The 22,295-nt window shown below is 38.8% G+C and overlaps 1 protein-coding gene across 1 annotated transcript in view; it reads right to left on the bottom strand.

Moving 5' to 3' along the window:
- Positions 1 to 1,796: 1,796 nt before the first annotated feature.
- SDC2 (syndecan 2) overlaps positions 1,797 to 22,295 on the bottom strand; it is a 134,769-nt gene continuing 114,270 nt past the window's right edge. Inside the window, exons 3-5 of the mRNA XM_066266006.1 lie at positions 11,154 to 11,287; positions 4,021 to 4,156; positions 1,797 to 3,078 (exon numbers count right to left, since the gene is read on the bottom strand). Coding sequence (XP_066122103.1) covers positions 2,915 to 3,078; positions 4,021 to 4,156; positions 11,154 to 11,287 — 434 coding nt within the window. The 3' untranslated portion in view covers positions 1,797 to 2,914. The remainder of the gene's footprint in view (positions 3,079 to 4,020; positions 4,157 to 11,153; positions 11,288 to 22,295) is intronic.

Consider the following 22,295-nt stretch of genomic DNA (forward strand, 5'->3'; position numbering starts at 1 on the left):
TAAAGGTTTCAAAATGTCTAAGGTAGTGAATAAATAAGCTCCTAGAAACTGTGAATTTATTGTTGAACCTGTTCTTGCAGGAACTGGCACTGTCGGGAGGACATTTTAGTTCCCTAGGGCAACCAGAATCAGGTAATTATGTTCTACTTATTTAGCTTAGTCTCCTCAACCCTATACAAAGAGACTATATCCTCAATAAGCAAGTACATTTCATCTATTTTGCAAAAAGAAGTGATTACAAAAACAGCAATTCATTAAACATTTGATCTGAAACTATGAACTTTTAATACTAATAGATGACAATTTCTATAAACTTGTCCAACCTCAATTTAATTTTATTAACCAGGTCCTAATCCTGAAGTCCAGGTACTATTCACCTGTGGTTGAAACTTTTCAAAACAACGTGAGCTTATCACACTTGCCCCCATATGCTGAAAATGGGAGTTTAAACATTGCAGGTCTCTCAAACACAAAGGCATATTCACACAGAGGAAGTCATTTACATGCGGTTAAGGAAACAGGAGATTTTCACATTGGCTTTAATATTTATAGTTGACCAAATTTTTCCTTCACTCAGTAATCATAACTAACACTTTTTATAGCACTATTTATTGCATCTTAAAAGTAAAAAAATAAAACTAGGCAGAAAACATACAGTTGAAGAAAACTGGATGTCAGTCTATACAATGATTTTTTTTACTTTCAGCATGACAGACTTTATTTTGGCACTTTAACAAATATTTTGCTTTACAGCAGTGACAAAATATTTGCCAGAAATTTTCTCTTCCTGGCATAGGTTTTCCAAGCAGTTGTTATTCTACGAACTGAATTTCATTATGCTTTGCACTGTTGGAAGTATGCTCACTAGTTTCTTAGCCTAGTAATTGAGGGACAGCGTGCTTTAGAAGGTGATATCATTTCCCTTTAATCTCTCCAAAGTGGATTGATTCTGTAAGTGATGGGGGAGGAATTTGAGAATGAAGGCCATTAAGAATTTAAGTAAACATGTTCCAAGTGTTGTTTAAAATTTTTTTCTAAAGAAATGAGTTCCATGGCAATTCCAGGGAATGTTCTGACGAATTCATGTATAAAAGTAAATTCTATGTTGGGAAGGTTGCTGTTTTTGCCGTCTTCTTCCTATTTTGGCAGCTCACAATTTAAGACAAAATTAATGGTGAAATAGAAAAAGGAAATGTTCAGTTAAAAAGAAGTACCCGCACACGGGACCCTCATACTTGTCTCCTCCTTAGGCATCACTGCTTTTCCCCAATTTCAACCCTCAGCAATGAGGTCTCCTTTTGATACACAGAGCCTCCATGCCTTTCTCTCCTTCCCTACCGTGTGAACTATGGTGTTCCATCTGTTAGTTCTTCAGTTAAGCTTCCGGAGAGATTTGGAGCACAGTTTCAAGGGTAGATCAATCTATAAAACTAAATACCAAAGTCCAGAAAGCTCCCTTCAGTTCTTTGGAATTTATAGCCCTAAAAGTTGTTTGCAAAAGCAGGCATTTGTCTCAGTATTGCCATCAGCTACCTTATAAAGGTTGCAAACTTCACAATTCCCACCCTGGCCATTTTCTGATATCTACATCCTAATACACACAGGATGATATATTCAGATTTCCTCTGGCCAATTCAAAAGCGAATATGTAACAACAGCATTACTGAGGAGCTCTTTGGTTGAGATTTACAGACGCTGTGGAATACTCGGAAATCAAACCCACGTCATCCTTGCCAGCAGGCGGTCATTAGCAAAGGGGAGATGTACGTTTGACCGAAATGTGCAAATTTATAACATTGACATTTTCAATTATTAGGCCACATGATTTATTCAGTAGTTTTTATGTTCCCAAATTACAATTTATGTCTATTTGTAAGTCTACAAAAAAGTTACCATTAGAATTGTCTGTGCTTATAAAATACCAACTTTTTTTAAACTGTTATATATACTCATTAACACCAGTCTGCAACAAGTTACATAGAATCATAGGCACTTCAAAGGCTTAAAAAGACGTTAACAACTTAAATGCATTTTTAAGGACAAAAACTGATTTTTCCTTAAACCCCTACTCGTACCTTCAAATTGCAAGAAATTAGCAAATACAGTGGCCAAAGAAATCTGCAGCAACTTCTCAAAATACTGTTAGCATCTTTGGGTTTGCTGAGGCTTGTCAGTAACTCACATCAAATCCTCACAAAAGAAGATCTGATCAGGTATGATTAAACAGTTTTCTGGTAACAATCCAATTTTACACATTAATTTGCAGTTGCAAATCTGCCTGAAGCTATAGGTAATGAAAAACAGAGCAAGTGTAAAATGGATAGCCTGACACTTAAAAATGTATACAAAGTAGAGGTTAAAGTTTACATATTTGAAAATCACATATACACTAAATTACCATTATCTGAATTATTCAAAGACAAATTGCACTGTAACAGCTACAAAAAGGCATAGAATTCTGTTTCATTTTCCAGGGGACAAGAAGGGAGAGCAGAGGAGAAGGGAACAACAGATAAATTAACAAAGTAAGACCAACTTGGTCTGGTCAGTTGAAGACATGCTGACACAAATTAAACAGCTTTCATCTTTGAACCACTGAATAAAAACCATGATCTCATATTTGCGCATAAAAGTTTAAACCAATTCCGTGAACATCGAAAATTTTCATAACATAATATTTTGCCACTGCTATTCACAGAACACTGCAGATGTTACGTTTTGATTTTATGTTGTTCTAAAGAAATACATGAAAAGTTTTAAATACAATGGGATTTTATCATTAAAGTGCCAGAATGGCTCTTTAATGAAAACAATAACAACAACAACAAAAAAACAAAGATCTTCATTATTCTATGCAAAAGCTTTATTTTTCAAAGTTCAGTGATCTCATAAATAGAGACACTACGTGGAAGTCTTACGCATAAAACTCCTTAGTGGGTGCTTTCTGATAAGCAGCACTAGATGGTTTGCGCTCTCCAAGGTCATAACTTCCTTCATCCTTCTTTCTCATGCGATACACCAACAGCAGGATAAGGAAAATTGCAAAGAGAAAGCCGATCACTCCACCAGCAATGACAGCTGAAACACATCAAAAGGAAGATTACTTAGAGATTCAAGGGTTGCAGAAATAGTTTTGTGAAGCCCAATCTATTTTACAACACTTTCGTAAAAGGCTTAATTTGAAAAACCTCAACATTAAAAAAATAATAATAATACTGGATTCAATGAAGCACCCAGGAAATTGTACAAATCTGACATTCCCCAGGATGGTACAATTTCTTCTTTGATTTGTATTAATAATATCATCCAAAAGCCTCAATAAGAAAAATCTGGCTGTGAGCACAACTAATTCCATACTTTAAGATTCTTTAGTCTTTTTAGTTTTCACATGTCATAGTCTAATCTTCTAATTGCTTTTTCAGTGAAAACACAAAGCATGATATGATTTACTTCATTTATGTAAAAGTAAATAGGGAAAAAAGCAAGCAATATTTTCTTTGAGACTTGGATTTGGGACTATCGAGGATTAAGCGTTCTTAAATCTCACAAATCTTTACTTTCAAATCAAATGTTAATACTTTCATCAGATAAGTTCCAATTAGAGAAACAGCTTTATTGCCTTAATTGTTATTTGTATCTATTGTGTTCTCCATGAAGAACTTTTACTTCTCTTAAATTTATTTTAAAATCTTAATGACTTGGAGCAAGACATTGATATTCACATGCTGTCAACCACCACTCCCAGTTGTTCTGAAACAATTTAGGTCTGAACCTTCCTCTTCTTCCCCCATCCTAGCTCCCCCACAATGGCTGGCCAGGGGCAAGGCTATGGAGCTGACAGAAAAATAAAGAACATTGGCCTAACTCTTACCTCTCATTCTGGAAGGAGAGCCCCCTCTCTTTCCACAGGTTGCTTTTAGTAGAAAGGTTACATTGAGCTAGCTTTGACTACACCTCTGAATTTCACTTAGAGAGGCCCTTTTAAGAACCCTCTCATCTGATCCCTATGAGGCAACTCACCTGCCAGGACTTCTGTTCTTTTAAACAGATTGTCTGGGTGCTTCTCTGTATACACATCTGTATCCTCTTCAGTTTGGTCCATTTTTCTTTCCGAGTCAGAGCGCAGAACTTGATCCTTATCAATTTCTTCAGGTGACTGGTATGGGAAAAGAGAAAGATTGTAAAGATTTTCTTAATGTGTTAAAAAGGATTAGTACATTTCAAAGATTTTGTTTCTTTGTCTGTTTTGTTTTTCTCCAAACAATGAGTTCAGGAAGTAATTGGAATGTGTTGGTCAAATAAGTTTGTAAATATGATGTGTATGTTTGCTCGCTTATAGTTTGCATTGTGTGTGGGGGACAGGATGTAAGCAGGCACAGTTGTTATAGCCTAAGGCTTAGTTTTAAGACTAAGCTTTTCCCTACACTCTTGACTGATTGCATGATGTGGGGTGGTGATCTCTCATGAGGAATCCCATTATGCCTCAGATAAGAGACTTTGTATCAGAGACTTCCTTGTTTGTATATTGGATTAAAGGTTTTGATTTCTACACTAAAAGTGGGGCAGACCAAGAGCTTGCTCTCTCTCCATTCCTGAGATTAGCATTAGAGGAGAGAGCAGAGAGGAGAGCAGAGAGATGCCACGTGGAGGAGGCCAGGAGAAGCAGCCAAGATGGCAGAGTGTTGAAGGAGAAGAGAGTTTGTGCAGAGAGAAGGAGATGGGAAACAGAAGTGACTAAGTCTGGTGAGCTAGAAACCTTTGATTCTAGGAAACTCGGATAAGTCAGTAGCTTTGTGAGCCCTGAATGAGTGGGTTTTGGAGCCCAGTGTGTGTTTTACTTGCCCGCCGGGTGCAAGCTAGGATTAAAGCTAATGGCCCACCAGTTCTTGGCTCCATTGTTTCATTACCATCTGTCCAAATCAAATCCAAACCTGCATGGGCCAGGCGACTGTGATGGTGGCTGTGGATACTGGCTATACAGGATGTTTTTACCAAATGGGTGAGTCCTATGATAAACCCGTATAGTTCATGGTTTTCTGTAATAGCCATCACATGTATAGGCAAGTTAGATAGTGAGTTCATAACAATTCTAATGACATAGTTAGGTGGTTTTAATTGACATTTCATAAGACCTCTACTTTTTCACCACTCTTCTGACTTCAGCTGCTCAAACCCAGTGGCATTGTCTCAATTCTCCTTACTCTATTCCTTTGTGACACAGGGCACTGTGACAGCTTCCTTTCAGATTCTCTCCAGATGCTCCCCAAGGGTTCTTCCTGATCCCACTCCGTGGAGAGTATCCCCTAGACTTACTCTATAATTGTCCCCTGTACTTATGGCCTCAGTGAGCCCTGAACTGGAGCTTCAGAGGACCTGGGCTCTGCAAGGAGCTCCTGTGTAACCATGACTACGCCATACCACTTTTTTGGACCTCGGTTTTTTCAGCCAATGAAGAACTCTTTCAGGCTCTTTGGTATGCCACAATTCTAAGGTATAAATTTGAGATAATAACTTGCATCTACTCAGCAGCCTATAGGACACTAACCCTTGGCTGCAGCACTGAATCAGGTCAACCTTCTTTTCTATTTCCATTAATGGTACCAACTTTAATTTTGCACCCCCCAAAGTTATTATTTTTGCACATTCCAAACTATATCACAGTTTTTTGTGTCACAGTCCTGTCAACTTGCTTTTCACCATTCTCTCCAACTGGGTTCCTGCCTTGGATTCTTATTTTCACAGCTTTGTTCAAGTTTTGTCACATCACACGCAACTTCTTGCAACCACCTCATGACTGTGTATATTGGGTGGCTTCTAGTCCCTCCGCCTCCAACTTAATCCCCAGTAGGAACCTCGGCACAGCTATCTCTATTGCCACTTACTTACCAAAATTGATTTGAACATCTCTGCCTTGGTTCATTTACTTCTCCTAACTCCAACCCAGATTTTTCACTTGTTTCATTGCCCATGTGTCCTTAACAAAGCCCGCCCTCATCTTTCACCTCTGTAAAACCCCAGAACACTTTACAGTCACCAACATTAACACATAAATCGTTAGCTGGCTTTCTAACATTCAGTTCCATCACTGTCTATCTTGTGTGAATGCCTTACGGTTACAACGAAACCTAGAGAGTTTAAAAAAATGCAAGTCCTACCACTACAGATTCTGTTTAATGGATTTGCGGTGGGAAAGCTACCACTAATCACTATTTCTGTTGTTGTTTTTATAAAGCTCTCCAGACATTTCTATGAGTTGCTTATTTTCTGTGAACCTGAAGTTCTTGTTGGTCAACACTCTTGATGGAAAATACTGTCAACAAATTGGGCTATTACTGAAGACAATAATTCTCTTTAGATCTACTGCTCTTTCTAAGAACAGCCAACAATCTTCATTAGAACTTTAAGCTGTGGCCCAATTAAGTGACTGATTACTTTTTGAAGGTCAGGGTTAATCCCAAATGGCAGCCTGCTACTTAAGTCTAGATCAGGGTAGCCAATCTTTTTGTACCTACCACCCACTTTTGTATCCCTGTTAATAGTAAAATTTTGTAACTGACCACCGGTTCCACAGTAATGGTGATTTATAAAGTAGGGAAGTAACTTTACTTTATAAAATTTATAAAGCAGAGTTACAGCAAGTTAAAGCATATAATAATAATTACTTATCAAGTACTTTATGTCATATTTTCGCTAAGTTTGGCAGAATAAATCTTTATAAAACAACTTACTATAGTTAAATCTATCTTTCTGTTTATACTCGGGTTGCTCTGCTACCGCCCACCATGAAAGCTGGAATGCCCACTAGTGGACAGTAGGGACCAGGTTGACTACTACTGGTCTAGGTGGTTAAAAAAACCTTGAAAAAAATCTCATCTTCTTGGAGTGTCTCAAGGTCATGGGCATTTCTAGGAGGGATCATAAGCTAGATCAGACAGATCCTCTTGAACTCCAGAACAGGTGAGGTCAATGTTTCCTTGCCTCAATAAACAGAGTACTAGGCTTCCAATGAACATAGTATATAGTAAAGAGTGATAAAGTGTCTTACTCTCCCAAGACACAGAAACCACATACTGACTGAAACCTCAATGTGCTCTAATTTACAAAAAACAGAAGCCATGTGGATAACTTATTATTTCACAGTTGTGCAAAACGTACCCGAAATGTCACTTTTGTCTCACATCCTAGTAAGAAAATACGGAAGGTGTGCCCAGGCTTTCAGGTACTACAGTGAAGCAGCAGAGGAAAGCTCCCTGGCAATGCTCTGCTGGAGATTTCTCCATGTTTCTTGTGAAATACCATCACTAATAGCTGTCTGACAGAAGTACAGACAACTCCATGGATAGGAGAATGGATTATCTGGGTTCTCATGCAGGAATATTTCACTGCTCATTAGCATTGCCACTAGAGTTTAGAAGAGGGAAGAGAAAACTCAAATAGGTGGCTACTCAGGTTTGGGACAAGGGAAAGAGATAAGCAATTTCTGATGGCAAATGAGATGGACCTAAGTAGCTACTGGGATATCAGAGACTGAGTTTAACTTATCCATACCATCTCTGTCCCATTGTCATGACAAGTTACATGAATGTCCCCACAGGTCTTTTGAGTCCTTAAAATCATTTGAGTTAACACTTCAATCCCTCTTGACTCAGTCCAATCCCTCAGCCAGGAAGCAGCCTGCATTCCAGGAGTCTGTGAGTGTGGAATCACAGGTCTTCACAGAACTGTGGTCATCATGCACTTGGAGAGATGGTCCATCATGCACAAGCCTCCAGGTGCTCTGGATAGAACATTTATTCTTTAAATTGAAAGGTTTTATTGTATAGAAGCAGGGGCTTGACTAAGAAGAATTCTTTCTACCGTATAGAACTAATCTGAAAGTTCTCATATATATGTACAAAATAAAAGTACAGAAAGGCAGCACAGATGTTTAAATGAGCCAATTAAAGATCTGTCACATCCATGTCTGTTTGTTTAAATGTCATGGAAATGTAATGGAAGGAAAAGATTAAGAGAAATGCTCTGCTTGAATAAATAACTGGGTTTTTATTTTTTGTCACATCAATTTACAACAAGCTAGAAAGAATACCAGTTACAGTAACATTAATGCTACTGAGAGCCATTCAAAAGTAAAGTCTACATTAATGGTACCCTAGAGGGAATGTTTAATTTAGCTGTGTCATTTAACTACAAAATAAAAAATTTAATCACTATTTTTAATATTATTCATTATCAATATTATCAATTATCAGTACTTAGAATAGTAGTTGAAACACAATGAGTAGTGCCCAATAAATCTCCCATGAATGAATGAAATTTATTATTACTACATTAAACACAATTGATACTAGGAATAAAAATGTATTAAAATGTTTGAAGATCCTTAATTTCTGAGCTCATCTGCCAAATATCTTTCTGCTTTATCTTTTTTTTTTTTTTTTTTTTTTATTTATTCATTTTAGAGAGGAGAGGGAGAGACAGAGAGAGAGAGAGAGGAGAGACAGAGAGAGAGAAGGGGGGGAGGAGCTGGAAGCATCAACTCCCATATGTGCCTTGACCGGGCAAGCCCAGGGTTTTGAACCGGCAACCTCAGCATTTCCAGGTCGACGCTTTATCCACTGCGCCACCACAGGTCAGGCTTTTCTGCTTTATCTTGATCTGACACAATTACTTCCTTAAAGGCATTTTTTTTTCTTTTTTAGCAAGAGAGAGAGACAGACAGGAAGGGAGAGAGATGAGAAGCATCAACTCATAGTTGCAGCACCTTGGTTGCTCATTGATTGCTTTCTCATATGTGCCTTGACTAGGGGGCTCTAGATGAGCCATTGACCCCTTGCTCAAGCCAGCAACCTTGGGCTCAAGCCAGCAACCATGGGATCATGTCTATGATCCCACACTCAAACCAGTGACCCAGCACTCAGGCTCAATGAGCCCGTGCTCAAGCTGGTGACCTTGGGGTTTTGAACCTGGTGCTCTGCATCCCAGGCTGATGCTCTATCCACTGTGCCACTGCCTGGTCAGGCTTAAAGCCATTTTTTTAAAAAACTTAATTTTCAATCTGTTGTTGTCAACTGACCAGAACTCTACATCAAATTAGATTTGGCTTTGGATACTATTTTTTATCACTGAAAGTCAAATCTGAGTTTCTTGCCTCAATCTAGTTAGTCCAAATGGTCACTGACATCAAGAGATTCAATGGTGACAAATAGTTCAAATAAAGATTTGGTAAGCCAAGGCATGTTCAACAGCCACACTGACAGCCATGCCACGTGTGGTCTAAGGTGTTCAGCCAGCCTACCATCAACTGCACCTGCTACTTTGTATTTCTCTACTTCTCCCTTCTTTCTTAAATTCATTCAGCTTAATACATTTACAGAGCAGCTACCATGCACAAGCAGCACATGATAGGTATATTTGTCTTAGGGTTTACAGAGCTCTTTCCTTCTTTCCTATCACCTGGCCTGTGAAATTGATCAGTTACTAAGAGTAACTGACTCTTCTTAATCCTACAGAGAGCACTCGAGTCTGGAGAGGTTTGACCTGGCTGCTCCACATCTGCACACACCCTTCAGGCTGTGTCATTCAGGATTCTCTTCATAGGCACTGGGAGGACAGAGGGTGGAGGATGGGGGGAAGGGGAGCAAAGGGGGAAGGTCAAAGGCTCTCTGGTGAGGAAAAAGAAATGAAAGGGCAGGAAGCACACCTGTGTTCCTGCCAGCTAAGGGGCACCTCTTACTTCAGAGAAAGCCTGTCACTACCTGCATGACACAGCCTTCCACATCTTAGCTGCTACAGCTTGGCACCAACAGATGGGTAAGCTCCAGATGGGAACACTGTGTTTCTTAGTTTTCATAAGCAGCATGCTGTCCTGGACTGATGACAAGGTCTACTACTGCAGTTATTATACATGTTTATTTGGCCAGTTGGCTTGGTCCTGACTGCCCTAACCAATTCAGTTAAGACTTACAGAATGTTTGCTAGGTCTCAGGGGCCATGTATCTTCTCCTCACATTTAATCTTCCCAAAGACCCATGAGAAATGGGCTCAGTGAAGCTCAGAAATTTGGCCAGATCCAGAATTTAAAACCTAGGCCTCTCTAGACTTTAATATGTATTTTCCAACTTAAAAAGTTTACCTAATAGTGGGTGGCTAGCTAACTGCAATATAACATTACTAAGGGCAAAATCACAAGTCTTACAGTGTTCATTAGCTAGTACCTTTGCTCTATTCTTATTTCTTAATAAGTTAGCTCTAAAAATAAATATATAGAGATAAACTCAGATTCATTATTATCATTGAAATAGGTCAAAGTTTATACCTCACCGAGGATGGGCTGGTGGATACTTTTGAGAAAAAAACTTATTGCAACTAGTCTCTGGAGTTTCTAATTCCATGAACTGTTTCAACTTATATAAAGTTCACAATGGTTTTAACTCAAAACAATTTCTTTAAAAAACAAAAATAAATTATAAATTTATTTATAATCTAGGCCTGGGTGATAAAATTAGGTAGAATTAACTATCAAGCCATGAAAATAAATGAAGCACCTTACATGCATATCACTAGGTGAAAGAAGCCAATCTGAAAAGGGTATACAGCATGTGATTCCAACTCTACGGTGTTCTGGAAAAGGCAAAACTATGGAGACAGTGGAAAGATTAGTGGTTGTAAGGGTTTTGTGGGGGAGAAAAGCAGAGCACAGAGGACTTTTAGGATAGTAAAACTGTTCTGTATAATCTTAATGGTGGATATATATCATTATACATTTGTCAGAGCCCAAAGAATTACAACCCAAAGAATGTAAACTATGGACTTTGGGTGGTAAGGGCATGTCAATGTAGGTTCCTTGCTTATAACAAATGTACCACCTGGTGGAGATTGTTGATAGTGGGGGAGGCTGTACATATGTGGGGCCAGGTGTAAAAAGGAACTCTATACTTCTCAATTTTGCTGTAGCCAAAACATCAAAATCTATTTAACAGAAACAAAATAGTTGGTGAGTAAAACTCAAAACAATCATATTTAGAGTAATGTAACAAAAAGACCATTTGTTCTTACATATTTTTTAATGGGGCCTCTTAAAAACAACTATTCTGTATAATTGAATGAAGAAGCATTCACAGTGACCTGATAATGCAATGCAAAACGAAACCTACCTTCGTCTGAGCAGGTATCTTGTTCTGCATCTTCAGCGTTGTGGTTTCCACTTTTGGAACAGCATTAGTGAACGGTATCTTTGGAAGTGGTCGAGATGTTGTCAGCTCGGGACTCTCCATGTCCTCATCAGCTCCTGGAACAGAAAGCAGAGATGAGCTGAGTACATGAATCATGATGCAGATTTCTACTTGATCAGACAATAATGTCTAAGATTGACACTGACAAGAGCCATGTTCTTTCAAAATACCTGCTTATCAGGAATTCATCAGTCTTCACTGTGATGAAGAAGTGATTTCAAAGTGGATCTGTGGGTAGCCTGGCAATTTTTAAAAATAATAATATCCTGACCATTTGCAAACTGTCCTTCTTTCACTTGCAACGTTCAATCTTTTCTGCTCTAAGAGATTTCTTCCCTTCTACATGCCAAAAAAAAGAGAACTTTCAATGGCTAACCACTTATCTGAGGGCATGGCTGCCTTCAATCCTCTCTGCATAGCCAGACTTTTTCAGTGGTGGCTTCTCACTAGCACATTTCCTCACCATCTGCTCCACTCTCTCTGCTCAGATTTCCCCTGTGATCATACTATTGGCCTTATTTTGTTAAGGTCACCAATGTCCTTCATATTTCTAGATCTATTGGCTAGAGTGGTTCTCATCTAATCATACCTCCTAACACCACTAGACACCTGTCAACCATCATCTCCTTCCTGATATATTATCTTTGGGCTTTGATGATTTTGACTTCCTGGCTTTCTCCTCACCTCTTCAGCTATTTGTCTTCTTTGCCAATTCATTCTCTTTCATTTGGACACAAAATACCAAGACTTTCTTAAGATTTGGCCCTGGGCTTCTTCTTACTCTACTCTTTTTGTCTAACCCACATTAATGGCTTCAATTACCATCAAAAATATAAAATAAACCTAAGTTTATATGTCAGCTTATATCACCTCTAAAGTTTGGACTTATACACCACTGGCCTACTTGACATTTACACTCAAATGACCGAGAGGTACTAGACATCTCTAATATATCCCAAACAGAAACCACCATCTCCCTCCCTCTGGACCCACACACTTGGTGCTACCTTACAGGGCATGGAACCCTCCAACCCTATAAACCACAACTCTAACTTCCTCTTCCTTACCACACCATCGATCATCACCCAGTTTTATTGATTGTATCTTCTTAACATCTCTCCACTCTAACGCCTCTCTACAGTTCCAGGGCAACCCCCTTCACCCAAGCCACTGTAATCTTTTGCATGAACCGCCACACCTGCCTTTTTTCTAAGAGCCCCCTTTCAGTCCACTGTCCACCAGCTGACTGTGACCCCATCATCCTCCTGTTTAAAACTATCACAGTGGCTTTCCACTGCTCTTGAGATGAACATAAAGTGCCTCAAGCCCAGCCCTGGCTACCTTTCCAGCTACCTTGAGGACATTTTCCCATGTGGTCCAGCTGTGGTCCCCTTATCTTCTGCCAGAAGGTGTCTTGTTAATGGTGAACTCACCTGCAGACCTCATCACAAAAGCCATTCTTTGGGAAAGGCTTCCTTTCCATACTATGCCAGAGTCTTTTGTTAAATGGATTTTTAGTGCCATCTTTCTTACCACAATTGCATTTATCACAAGTTTGTAATTCCACATCTGTATAACTATTGACTGAAGTCTCCCCTCCAGGACTGGAAGCTCTGTACGGCCCAGGGTTGCACCTGATTTATTTCCTGAGTGCCTAACAGAGTCCCAGCACACACAGGCACTGAGCCAGTATTTGTTCACCAAGTAACTAACCACTAACTACCATCTAGCACTAGTTTTTTTCTTTCTTTCTTTCTTTCTTTCTTTCTTTCTTTCTTTCTTTCTTTCTTTCTTTCTTTCTTTTCTCTCTCTCTCTCTCTCTCTCTCTCTTTTTACCTTTTTACCAGAAGAACACTCGAGAATTTCTGACATTCAAATACAACATTCTTTTTAAGTTCATCATTTGTGAAATATGTAACATCTCAAACTCTAACTCTAACTCAGATTAACCTGTTTCCTGAGACAGAAACAAATGATGAATACCTCAAATTCCTCACAGAATCACGTTAATGTAATAAGCAGTTGGGAAATTCTGAGATAACGTGCTGGAAATAGTACAATAGCTATGACTGTGGTTCATTTTTTTATATTTTAGTATATGATCTCCTTTAATTTAAGCACACACACTCATTACACAGGGAAGAAATGGCAGGGTATACTGAGATAAATATAGGATTTGGCACTAAACAAGCAAACCAAAAAACTGACTGCTGGTCCTGGTGTTTCTTAGCTCTGTGACCTTAGGCAAGTAATCCTTGAGTCTTAGTTTCTTCATCTATAAAGTGGGGGAAATCATAACTCAGTCTCAGAGGTTCAAATGTGATATATTTTTGAAAGCATTTGTACACATAACATCTTATGTGAATATGTCATTAGCAATGAGGGCTCCAGAAATACATTGCTCTTTTATATCAGCTTACCTAGTTTTCTAGGAAGGTTTTACATATATTATGCTTGATTTGCTCCTCCTACAAAGTGTCATTTTCTTACAAAAATATTTCAGTGAGAAATTAAAGAAATTTAAGGGCTTTCAAGACCTTCCTGGTTCACAATGGCTACAGATATGAATCACCAAATTAGGAGTACAGGGAAAATCTGTTGTGAGAGAGAAAACATTTTGTCAGGTAGAAAATCCCCTCAAGCTAGCATATCTGAAGTCAAAGACAGAAGACTGATCTGCCTCAGGCAGCTCTTCAACAGTATTTATCTTTATCAAAAACGCTGACCCTCTTGCCAAAACCAGAAAACTGTCAGCCCCCTTGACCACATCTCTCTCATTCCTGACTTCCAGCTCTCACTGTTTTCTCCGCCGGAGACAGCTTACCCAGAGCCGAGATGTTCCCACCTGGGAGACTCCTGCTTCTACTATCCTGCTCAGAATCAGCATGGCCCCTACACCCACTGTGAAAATGTTTCTTTCTCTATGTTCCAAGAAACATTTTATTCTACTTATAAAAAAAAAAACATGATAGCCCTGGCCAGTTGGCTCAGCGGTAGAGCGTCGACCTAGCGTGCGGAGGACCCGGGTTCGATTCCGGCCAGGGCACACAGGAGAAGCGCCCATTTGCTTCTCCACCCCTCTGCCGCGCTTTCCCTCTCTGTCTCTCTCTTCCCCTCCCGCAGCCAAGGCTCCATTGGAGCAAAGATGGCCCGGGTGCTGGGGATGGCTCTGTGGCTGGCTCTGTGGCCTCTGCCCCAGGCGCTAGAGTGGCTCTGGTCGCAACATGGCGACGCCCAGGATGGGCAGAGCATCGCCCCCTGGTGGGCAGAGCGTCACCCCTGGTGGGCATGCCGGGTGGATCCTGGTCGGGCACATGCGGGAGTCTGTCTGACTGTCTCTCCCTGTTTCCAGCTTCAGAAAAATGAAAAAAAAAAAAATACATGATAAAAAAAAGAATACATTTTCACCGATTAAAATTAGAAACATTTAAGAAAATATAGGAAAAAAGAGGTAAAATTATTCCACCACCAGAAAAAGCATTGTTACATTTTATTTACTGATCTGTTCCTAATACCCAGAATAGTATTTGTTCCCCCATATCATGGGTAGTTAACAAATGCTTGTTGAATAAATGAGTAAATATTTCTTTCTTCTCATCTTCTGATGAGTTTTTCATTTCTGACACAATATTTCCACTCTCTAAGGGCTCTTTCAAGCTCCCAGAATGCTCTTTATTTATAGTATCCTCTTCTTCATTAAAGCATCTTCCAACCCTCCAAATGTAATATATTTGTCTGAAAGTTCTCATCTGCCTGTGAGTTTCTGTCCTCGCCCAATTTCGGGGTGTTGGGAGGTCTCTTTCATATTTCACATTTTCCATAAGCATCCAGGATCTTTGGTTGATTTCACATTTAAGAGGGAAACAGTGAAATGCTGACCAGAAGTTCTAGCATGCAAAAGAGGTTTGTCAAACGTGGGCATCGTGCATGAAGGAAGACAGAGCTGTGAGTTTGGTTGGAGAGCTCTCAATGCCAGCATCATGGACTTATTTCCTTTGAAATGGTCCAATTTCCCAGAGAGCGTAAGGGCCAAACTGTCAGTGCTCCAGAACTGATACAGAGAAGACAACTGGGAATAATTGAGCATTAAATAACTCTTAGTCTAGGAACTTGTTCTCTCTATTTTCAATATGGTAGCCCAGCCCCATTGTGCCTGGCACACTCCCAGTCCAAACACCCTCTGTTCTATCCTCTCCAGATAAGCAACTTCCAGTTTTCTTTTGAGGTTGAGAGCATGAGTCTCTTTGCTGTATTAAGGTGTGAAGAAATCAGGAAATCTGTTTGTTGCTTCTTTTTTCTAACAGTCAATATTTATATAGTATTTATTATATGCGAGGCATTGTTCTAAACACTTTACATACATTAATCCAGTGAGGTGGGTACTATTGTTTTCCACATTTCACATATGAGGAAACTGAGGCACAGTTTATATATAATTTACCAAGGACATGGTTGGTGTATGGCAGAACTGGGATGCTCACCCAGCACTCTGGCTCTAGGGTCTTTGTTCTTGACTACTACCATACAGTTTATATCATCACAGTTCTCCTTTGACTGCTTTTTTTGACAGAAACAGAGAGAGTCAGAGAGAGGGACAGCTAGGGACAGACAGACAGGAAGGGAGAGAGATAAGAAGCATCAATTCTTTGCTGTAGCACCTTAGTTATTCAATGATTGCTTTCTCATGTGTGCCTTGACTAGGGGGCTACAGCAGGGCAAGTGACCTCTTGCTCAAGCCAGCAACCTTGTGCTTCAAACCAGTACCTTTGGGCTCAAGCCAGTGGCCATGCCATGCTCAAGCCAGCGACCCTGAGCTCAAGCTGGTGAGCTCACACTCAAGCCGGATGAGCCCACAGTCAAGCCCGCAACCTCCAGGTTTCGAACCTGGGTCCTCCGCGTCCTAGTCTAACACTCTATCCACTGTGCCACCGCCTGGTCAGGCGACTGCTTGCTTCTTAAACAGAGTTTCAATCAATCATCTGAGTTCAGTACCACTTTCACCCTTCACTTAGTGCCAGCAATTCCCAGTCCTCAAGCCCCACTGCTGGCTAACTCAGCTTTCTTTTACCTGCCAAGACCCTGACTACTAGCCCATGTGATTCCCAGCTTTCAAAAACACTGTGGTTTTTGTCTTGTCTACTATTTTGTTTGTCCCAGTGAGTTTAGGTGCAATCCCTTTACTGTCAGTTTAGTTGGGTATTTAAAGGTGTATATATTCAATCCAACACCTTTACCCAAAGCTCTACATTTAACTCTTCAATGTCTAATGTACAATACTTTCCTATGTTATGTCATCCATGAAATGGTACAATCATTTCTTATTTCTTCATTTCTTTCATCTTTATTTATAGTATCCTTGGTTCCTTGAGGACAGGAACCAAGTCTTTCCTGCCCCTGTGTTCCAAGAACATGGCAAAGTGTCTGGCACACAGAAAATGTCATAAATGTTTAAGTAAATGGGTAAAGTTCTCATACTTGCTAATGTCCATCCTAAGTCCATATATACAGTATGGCTCCATCTCCTTACCTGGAAAGTACCCTCTGAGCCTTCAGCCATTTTCCTTCAGTCAATTTGCTTTCCCAGTACACAGCTTGATATGATGATGACAGAGATAACATCTGCCAAATCCCTGGGGGAGCCCGGTTTCCAGCTGGGACCACCCACCGGCTAGGTAGGGTGTCCTTATGCTAGAGTGGAGCTTTATGACACAAGGAGGCAGTCCAGCAATGAAAGAAAACACACTCGCAAGTCCAACCCCCTGGTCCACATCCTGCTCAATTCCTTTCTAACCGTGTGACCTGAGGCAAGCTACTTAATCTCTCTGTACCTTAGGTTTTCTTATGGGAAAAAATAGAGAGAGTAATAGAAATGTCCTTACAGAGATGCTGTAATGATAGAAACAGCGTCTGGCACACAGTAATTGCTCTACAAATTTTAGTTACAACTTCTACTATCTTTTTTTTTTTTTAATAAATTTTTATTAATGGTAATGGGATGATATTAATAAATCAGGGTACATATATTCAAAGAAAACATGTCTAGGTTATTTTGTCATCAAATTATGTTGCAAACCCCTCGCCCAAAGTCAGATTGTCCTCCGTCACCCTCTATCTAGTTCTCTGTGCCCCTCCCCCTCCCCCTAACTCTCTCCCTCCCTCCCTCCTATGTCCTCCCTCCCCCCCCACCCTTGGTAACCATCACACTATTGTCCATGTCTCTTAGTCTCATTTTTATGTTCCACCAATGTATGGAATCATGTAGTTCTTGTTTTTTTCTGATTTGCTTATTTCACTCCTTATAATGTTATCAAGATCCCACCATTTTGCTGTAAATGATCTGATGTCATCATTTCTTATGGCTGAGTAGTATTCCATAGTGTATATGTGCCACATCTTCTTTATCCAGTCTTCTATTGAAGGGCTTTTTGGTTGTTTCCATGTCTTGGCCACTGTGAACAGTGCTGCAATGAACATGGGGCTACATGTGTCTTCACGTATCAATGTTTCTGAGGTTTTGGGGTATATACCCAGTAGAGGGATTGCTGGGTCATAAGGTAGTTCTATTTGCAGTTTTTTGAGGAACCACCATACTTTCCTCCATAATGGTGTACTACTTTACAGTCCCACCAACAGTGAATGAGGGTTCCTTTTTCTCCACAGCCTCTCCAATATTTGCTATTACCCGTCTTGTTGATAATAGCTAATCTAACAGGAGTGAGGTGGTATCTCATTGTAGTTTTGATTTGCATTTCTCTAATAACTAATGAAGCTGAGCATCTTTTCATATATCTGTTGGCCATTTGTATTTCTTCCTGGGAGAAGTGTCTGTTCATGTCCTCTTCCCATTTTTTTATTGGATTGTTTGTTTGTTTGTTGTTGAGTTTTATGAGTTCTTTGTAAATTTTGGATATTAGGCCCTTATCTGAGCTGTCCTTTGAAAATATCAGTTCCCATATAGTTGGCTGTCTGTTTATTTTGATATCAGTTTCTCTTGCTGAGCAAAAACTTTTAATTCTGATGTAGTCCCATTCATTTATCTTTGCCTTCACTTCTCTTGCCATTGGAGTCAAGTTCATAAAATGTTCTTTAAAACCCAGGTCCATGATTTTAGTACCTATGTCTTCTTCTATGTACTTTATTGTTTCAGGTCTTATATTTAGGTCTTTGATCCATTTTGAATTAATTTTAGTACACGGGGACAGGCTGTAGTCGAGTTTCATTCTTTTGCATGTGGCTTTCCAGTTTTCCCAACACCATTTGTTGAAGAGGCTTTCTTTTCTCCATTGTGTGTTGTTGGCCCCTTTATCAAAGATTATTTGACCATATATATGTGGTTTTATTTCTGGGCTTTCTATTCTGTTCCATTGGTCTGAGTGTCTATTTTTCTGCCAATACCATGCTGTTTTGATTATCGTGGCCCTATAATATAGTTTAAAGTCAGGTATTGTAATGCCCCCAGCTTCATTCTTTTTCCTTAGGATTGTTTTGGCTATTCGGGGTTTTTTATAGTTCCATATAAATCTGATGATTTTTTGTTCCATTTCTTTAAAAAATCTCATAGGGATTTTGATGGGAATTGCATTAAATTTGTATATTGCTTTGGGTAATATGGCCATTTTGATTATATTTATTCTTCCTATCCAAGAACAAGGAATATTTTTCCATCTCATTGTATCTTTTTCGATTTCCTTTAACAATGCTTTGTAATTTTCATTATATAGGTCCTTTACGTTCTTTGTTATGTTTATTCCTAGGTATTTTATTTTTTTTGTTGCAATCGTGAAGGGGATTATTTTTTTGAGTTCGTTTTCTAATATTTCATTGTTGGCATATAGAAAGGCTATGGACTTTTGTATGTTAATTTTGTATCCTGCGACCTTACTGTATTGGTTTATTGTTTCTAATAATCTTTTTGTGGAGTCCTTCGGGTTTTCGATGTATAGGATCATATCATCAGCAAAAAGTGATAGCTTTACTTCTTCTTTTCCGATATGGATGCCTTTTATTTCTTTGTCTTGTCTGATTGCTCTGGCCAGAACTTCTAGCACCACGTTGAATAAGAGTGGAGAGAGTGGACAACCCTGTCTTGTTCCTGATTTAAGGTAGAAAGTCCTCAGTTTTATGCCGTTTAATAGGATGTTGGCTGATGGTTTATCATATATGGCCTTTATCATGTTGAGATATTTTCCTTCTATACCCATTTTGTTGAGAGTCTTAAACATAAAATTGTGTTGTATTTTATCAAAAGCCTTTTCTGCATCTATTGATAAGATCATGTGGTTTTTGTTCTTTGTTTTGTTGATATGGTGTTTTACGTTAACCGTTTTGCGTATGTTGAACCATCCTTGAGATTCTGGGATGAATCCCACTTGATCATGATGTATTATTTTTTTAATATGTTGTTGTATTCGGTTTGCCAGTATTTTGTTTAGTATTTTAGCATCTGTATTCATTAGAGATATTGGTCTGTAGTTTTCTTTCTTTGTGCCATCCTTGCCAGGTTTTGGTATGAGGGTTATGTTGGCCTCATAAAATGTGTTTGGAAGTATTGCTTCTTCTTCAATATTTTGGAAGACTTTGAGTAGAATAGGAACCAAGTCTTCTTTGAATGTTTGATAGAATTCACTAGTATAACCGTGTGGGCCTGGACTTTTATTTTTGGGGAGATTTTTAATAGTTTTTTCTATTTCCTCCCTGCTGATTGGTCTGTTTAGGCTTTCTGCTTCTTCATGACTCAGTCTAGGAAGGTTGTATTGTTCTAGGAATTTATCCATTTCTTCTAGATTGTTGTATTTGGTGGCATATAATTTTTCATAGTATTCTACAATAATTCTTTGTATTTCTATGATGTCTGTGGTGATCTCTCCTCTTTCATTTTGGATTTTATTTATTTGAGTCCTGTGTCTTTTTTCCTTGGTGAGTCTTGCCAAGGGTTTGTCAATTTTGTTGATCTTTTCAAAGAACCAGCTCCTTGTTTTATTGATTTTTTCTATAGTTTTTCTGTTCTCTATTTCATTTATTTCTGCTCTGATTTTTATTATCTCCTTTCTTCGGCTGGTTTTGGGTTGTCTTTGTTCTTCTTTTTCTAGTTCCTTAAGGTGTGAAGTTAAGTGGTTTACTTCGGCTCTCTCTTGTTTGTTCATATAGGCCTGAAGTGATATGAACTTTCCTCTTATTACTGCTTTTGCTGCATCCCAGAGATTCTGATATGTCGTATTTTCATTTTCATTTGTCTGTATATATCTTTTGATTTCTGCGCTTATTTCTTCTTTGACCCATTCATTTTTTAGAAGTATGTTGTTTAGTTTCCACATTTTTGTGGGTTTTTCCCCCTCTATTTTGCAGTTGAATTCTAGTTTCAAGGCTTTATGATCAGAAAATATGCTTGGTACAATTTCAATTTTTCTAAATTTGCTGATATTGTCTTTGTGGCCCAACATATGGTCAATTCTTGAGAATGTTCCATGTACACTAGAGAAAAATGTATACTCTGTCGCTTTGGGATGAAGTGTCCTGTAGATGTCTATCATATCCAGGTGTTCTAGTATTTCGTTTAAGGCCACTATATCTTTATTGATTCTCTGTTTGGATGACCGATCTAGAGCCGTCAGCGGTGTATTGAGGTCTCCAAGTATGATTGTATTTTTGTTAGTTTTTGTTTTAAGGTCAATAAGTAGCTGTCTTATATATTTTGGTGCTCCTTGGTTTGGTGCATATATATTAAGGATTGTTATGTCTTCTTGATTCAACTTCCCCTTAATCATTACGAAATGACCATTTTTGTCTCTGAGTACTTTTTCTGTCTTGTAGTCAGCATTATTAGATATGAGTATTGCTACACCTGCTTTTTTTTGGGTGTTGTTTGCTTGGAGTATTGTTTTCCAGCCTTTCACTTTGAATTTGTTTTTATCCTTGTTGCTTAGATGTGTTTCTTGTAGGCAGCATATAGTTGGATTTTCTTTTTTAATCCATTCTGCTACTCTTTTTTATTGGTAAGTTTAATTCATTTACATTTAGTGTAATTATTGACACTTGTGGGTTCCCTACTGCCATTTTATAAATTGCTTTCTGTTAGTTTTGTATCTAGTTTGATTCTTCTCTTTTGTTTTTCTATCATTTGTTTTTGTTTGTTTGTGTTCCATACTTCTTTCCTCTGTTGCTACCTTTTTTAAGTCAAGTGTTTTTGTGGTGGTTTTTTTAAGGGTGGTTACCATTAAGTAATGAAAAGGGTACCTACCATATTCATTGTAGTACCCTATCTTATAAGTATTTCTGCACTTCATCATCCTTTGCTACTGTTAATCTCCATCCTCTCCCCCCTTTTTTTCCTTTGTTGTCACAGTTTAAGTTTGGTTTTATTGTGTTCTTGGTGGAGCTGTTACTTGTGGTGTTGTTTTCTTTTGTTCTTTGAATCTGGTTGGAAAACCCCCCTTAGTATTTCCTGGAGTGGGGGCTTTCTGTTGATAAATTCTCTCATCTTTTCTGTATTTGTGAATGTTTTTATATCTCCTTCATACTTGAAGGATAGCTTTGATGGGTATAGTATTCTTGGCTGAAAGTTCCTCTCTTTCAGGGCTTTAAATATTGGGGTCCACTCTCTTCTAGCTTGTAGAGTTTCTGCTGAGAAATCTGATGATAATCTAATAGGCCTTCCTTTATATGTTGTACTCTTCTTTTCCCTGGCTGCCTTGAGAATTTTTTCTTTGTCATTGGTTTGTGTCATCTTTATTATGATGTGCCTTGGAGTGGGTTTGTTGGGGTTAAGAAAACTCGGTGTTCTGTTTGCTTCTTGAATTTGAGGCTTTAGTTCCTTCCACAGGCTTGGGAAGTTCTCGTCTATTATTTGTTTGAGTATATTCTCCATTCCATTTTCTTTCTCTTCTCCCTCTGATATACCTATTATTCTTATGTTATTCTTTCTGATGGAGTCAGACAATTCCTGTAGGGCTTTCTCGTTTTTTATTATTTTTGAGTCTCTTTCTTCTTCTCTCTGTTGTGCCTCAAGTTGTTTGTCTTCTATTTCACTAATCCTATCTTCAATCTGGGCTGTTCTGTTAGCTAAGC

Source organism: Saccopteryx bilineata, chromosome 3 (genome assembly GCF_036850765.1).
Source record: "Saccopteryx bilineata isolate mSacBil1 chromosome 3, mSacBil1_pri_phased_curated, whole genome shotgun sequence".
In the NCBI taxonomy this organism is placed as follows: domain Eukaryota; kingdom Metazoa; phylum Chordata; class Mammalia; order Chiroptera; family Emballonuridae; genus Saccopteryx; species Saccopteryx bilineata.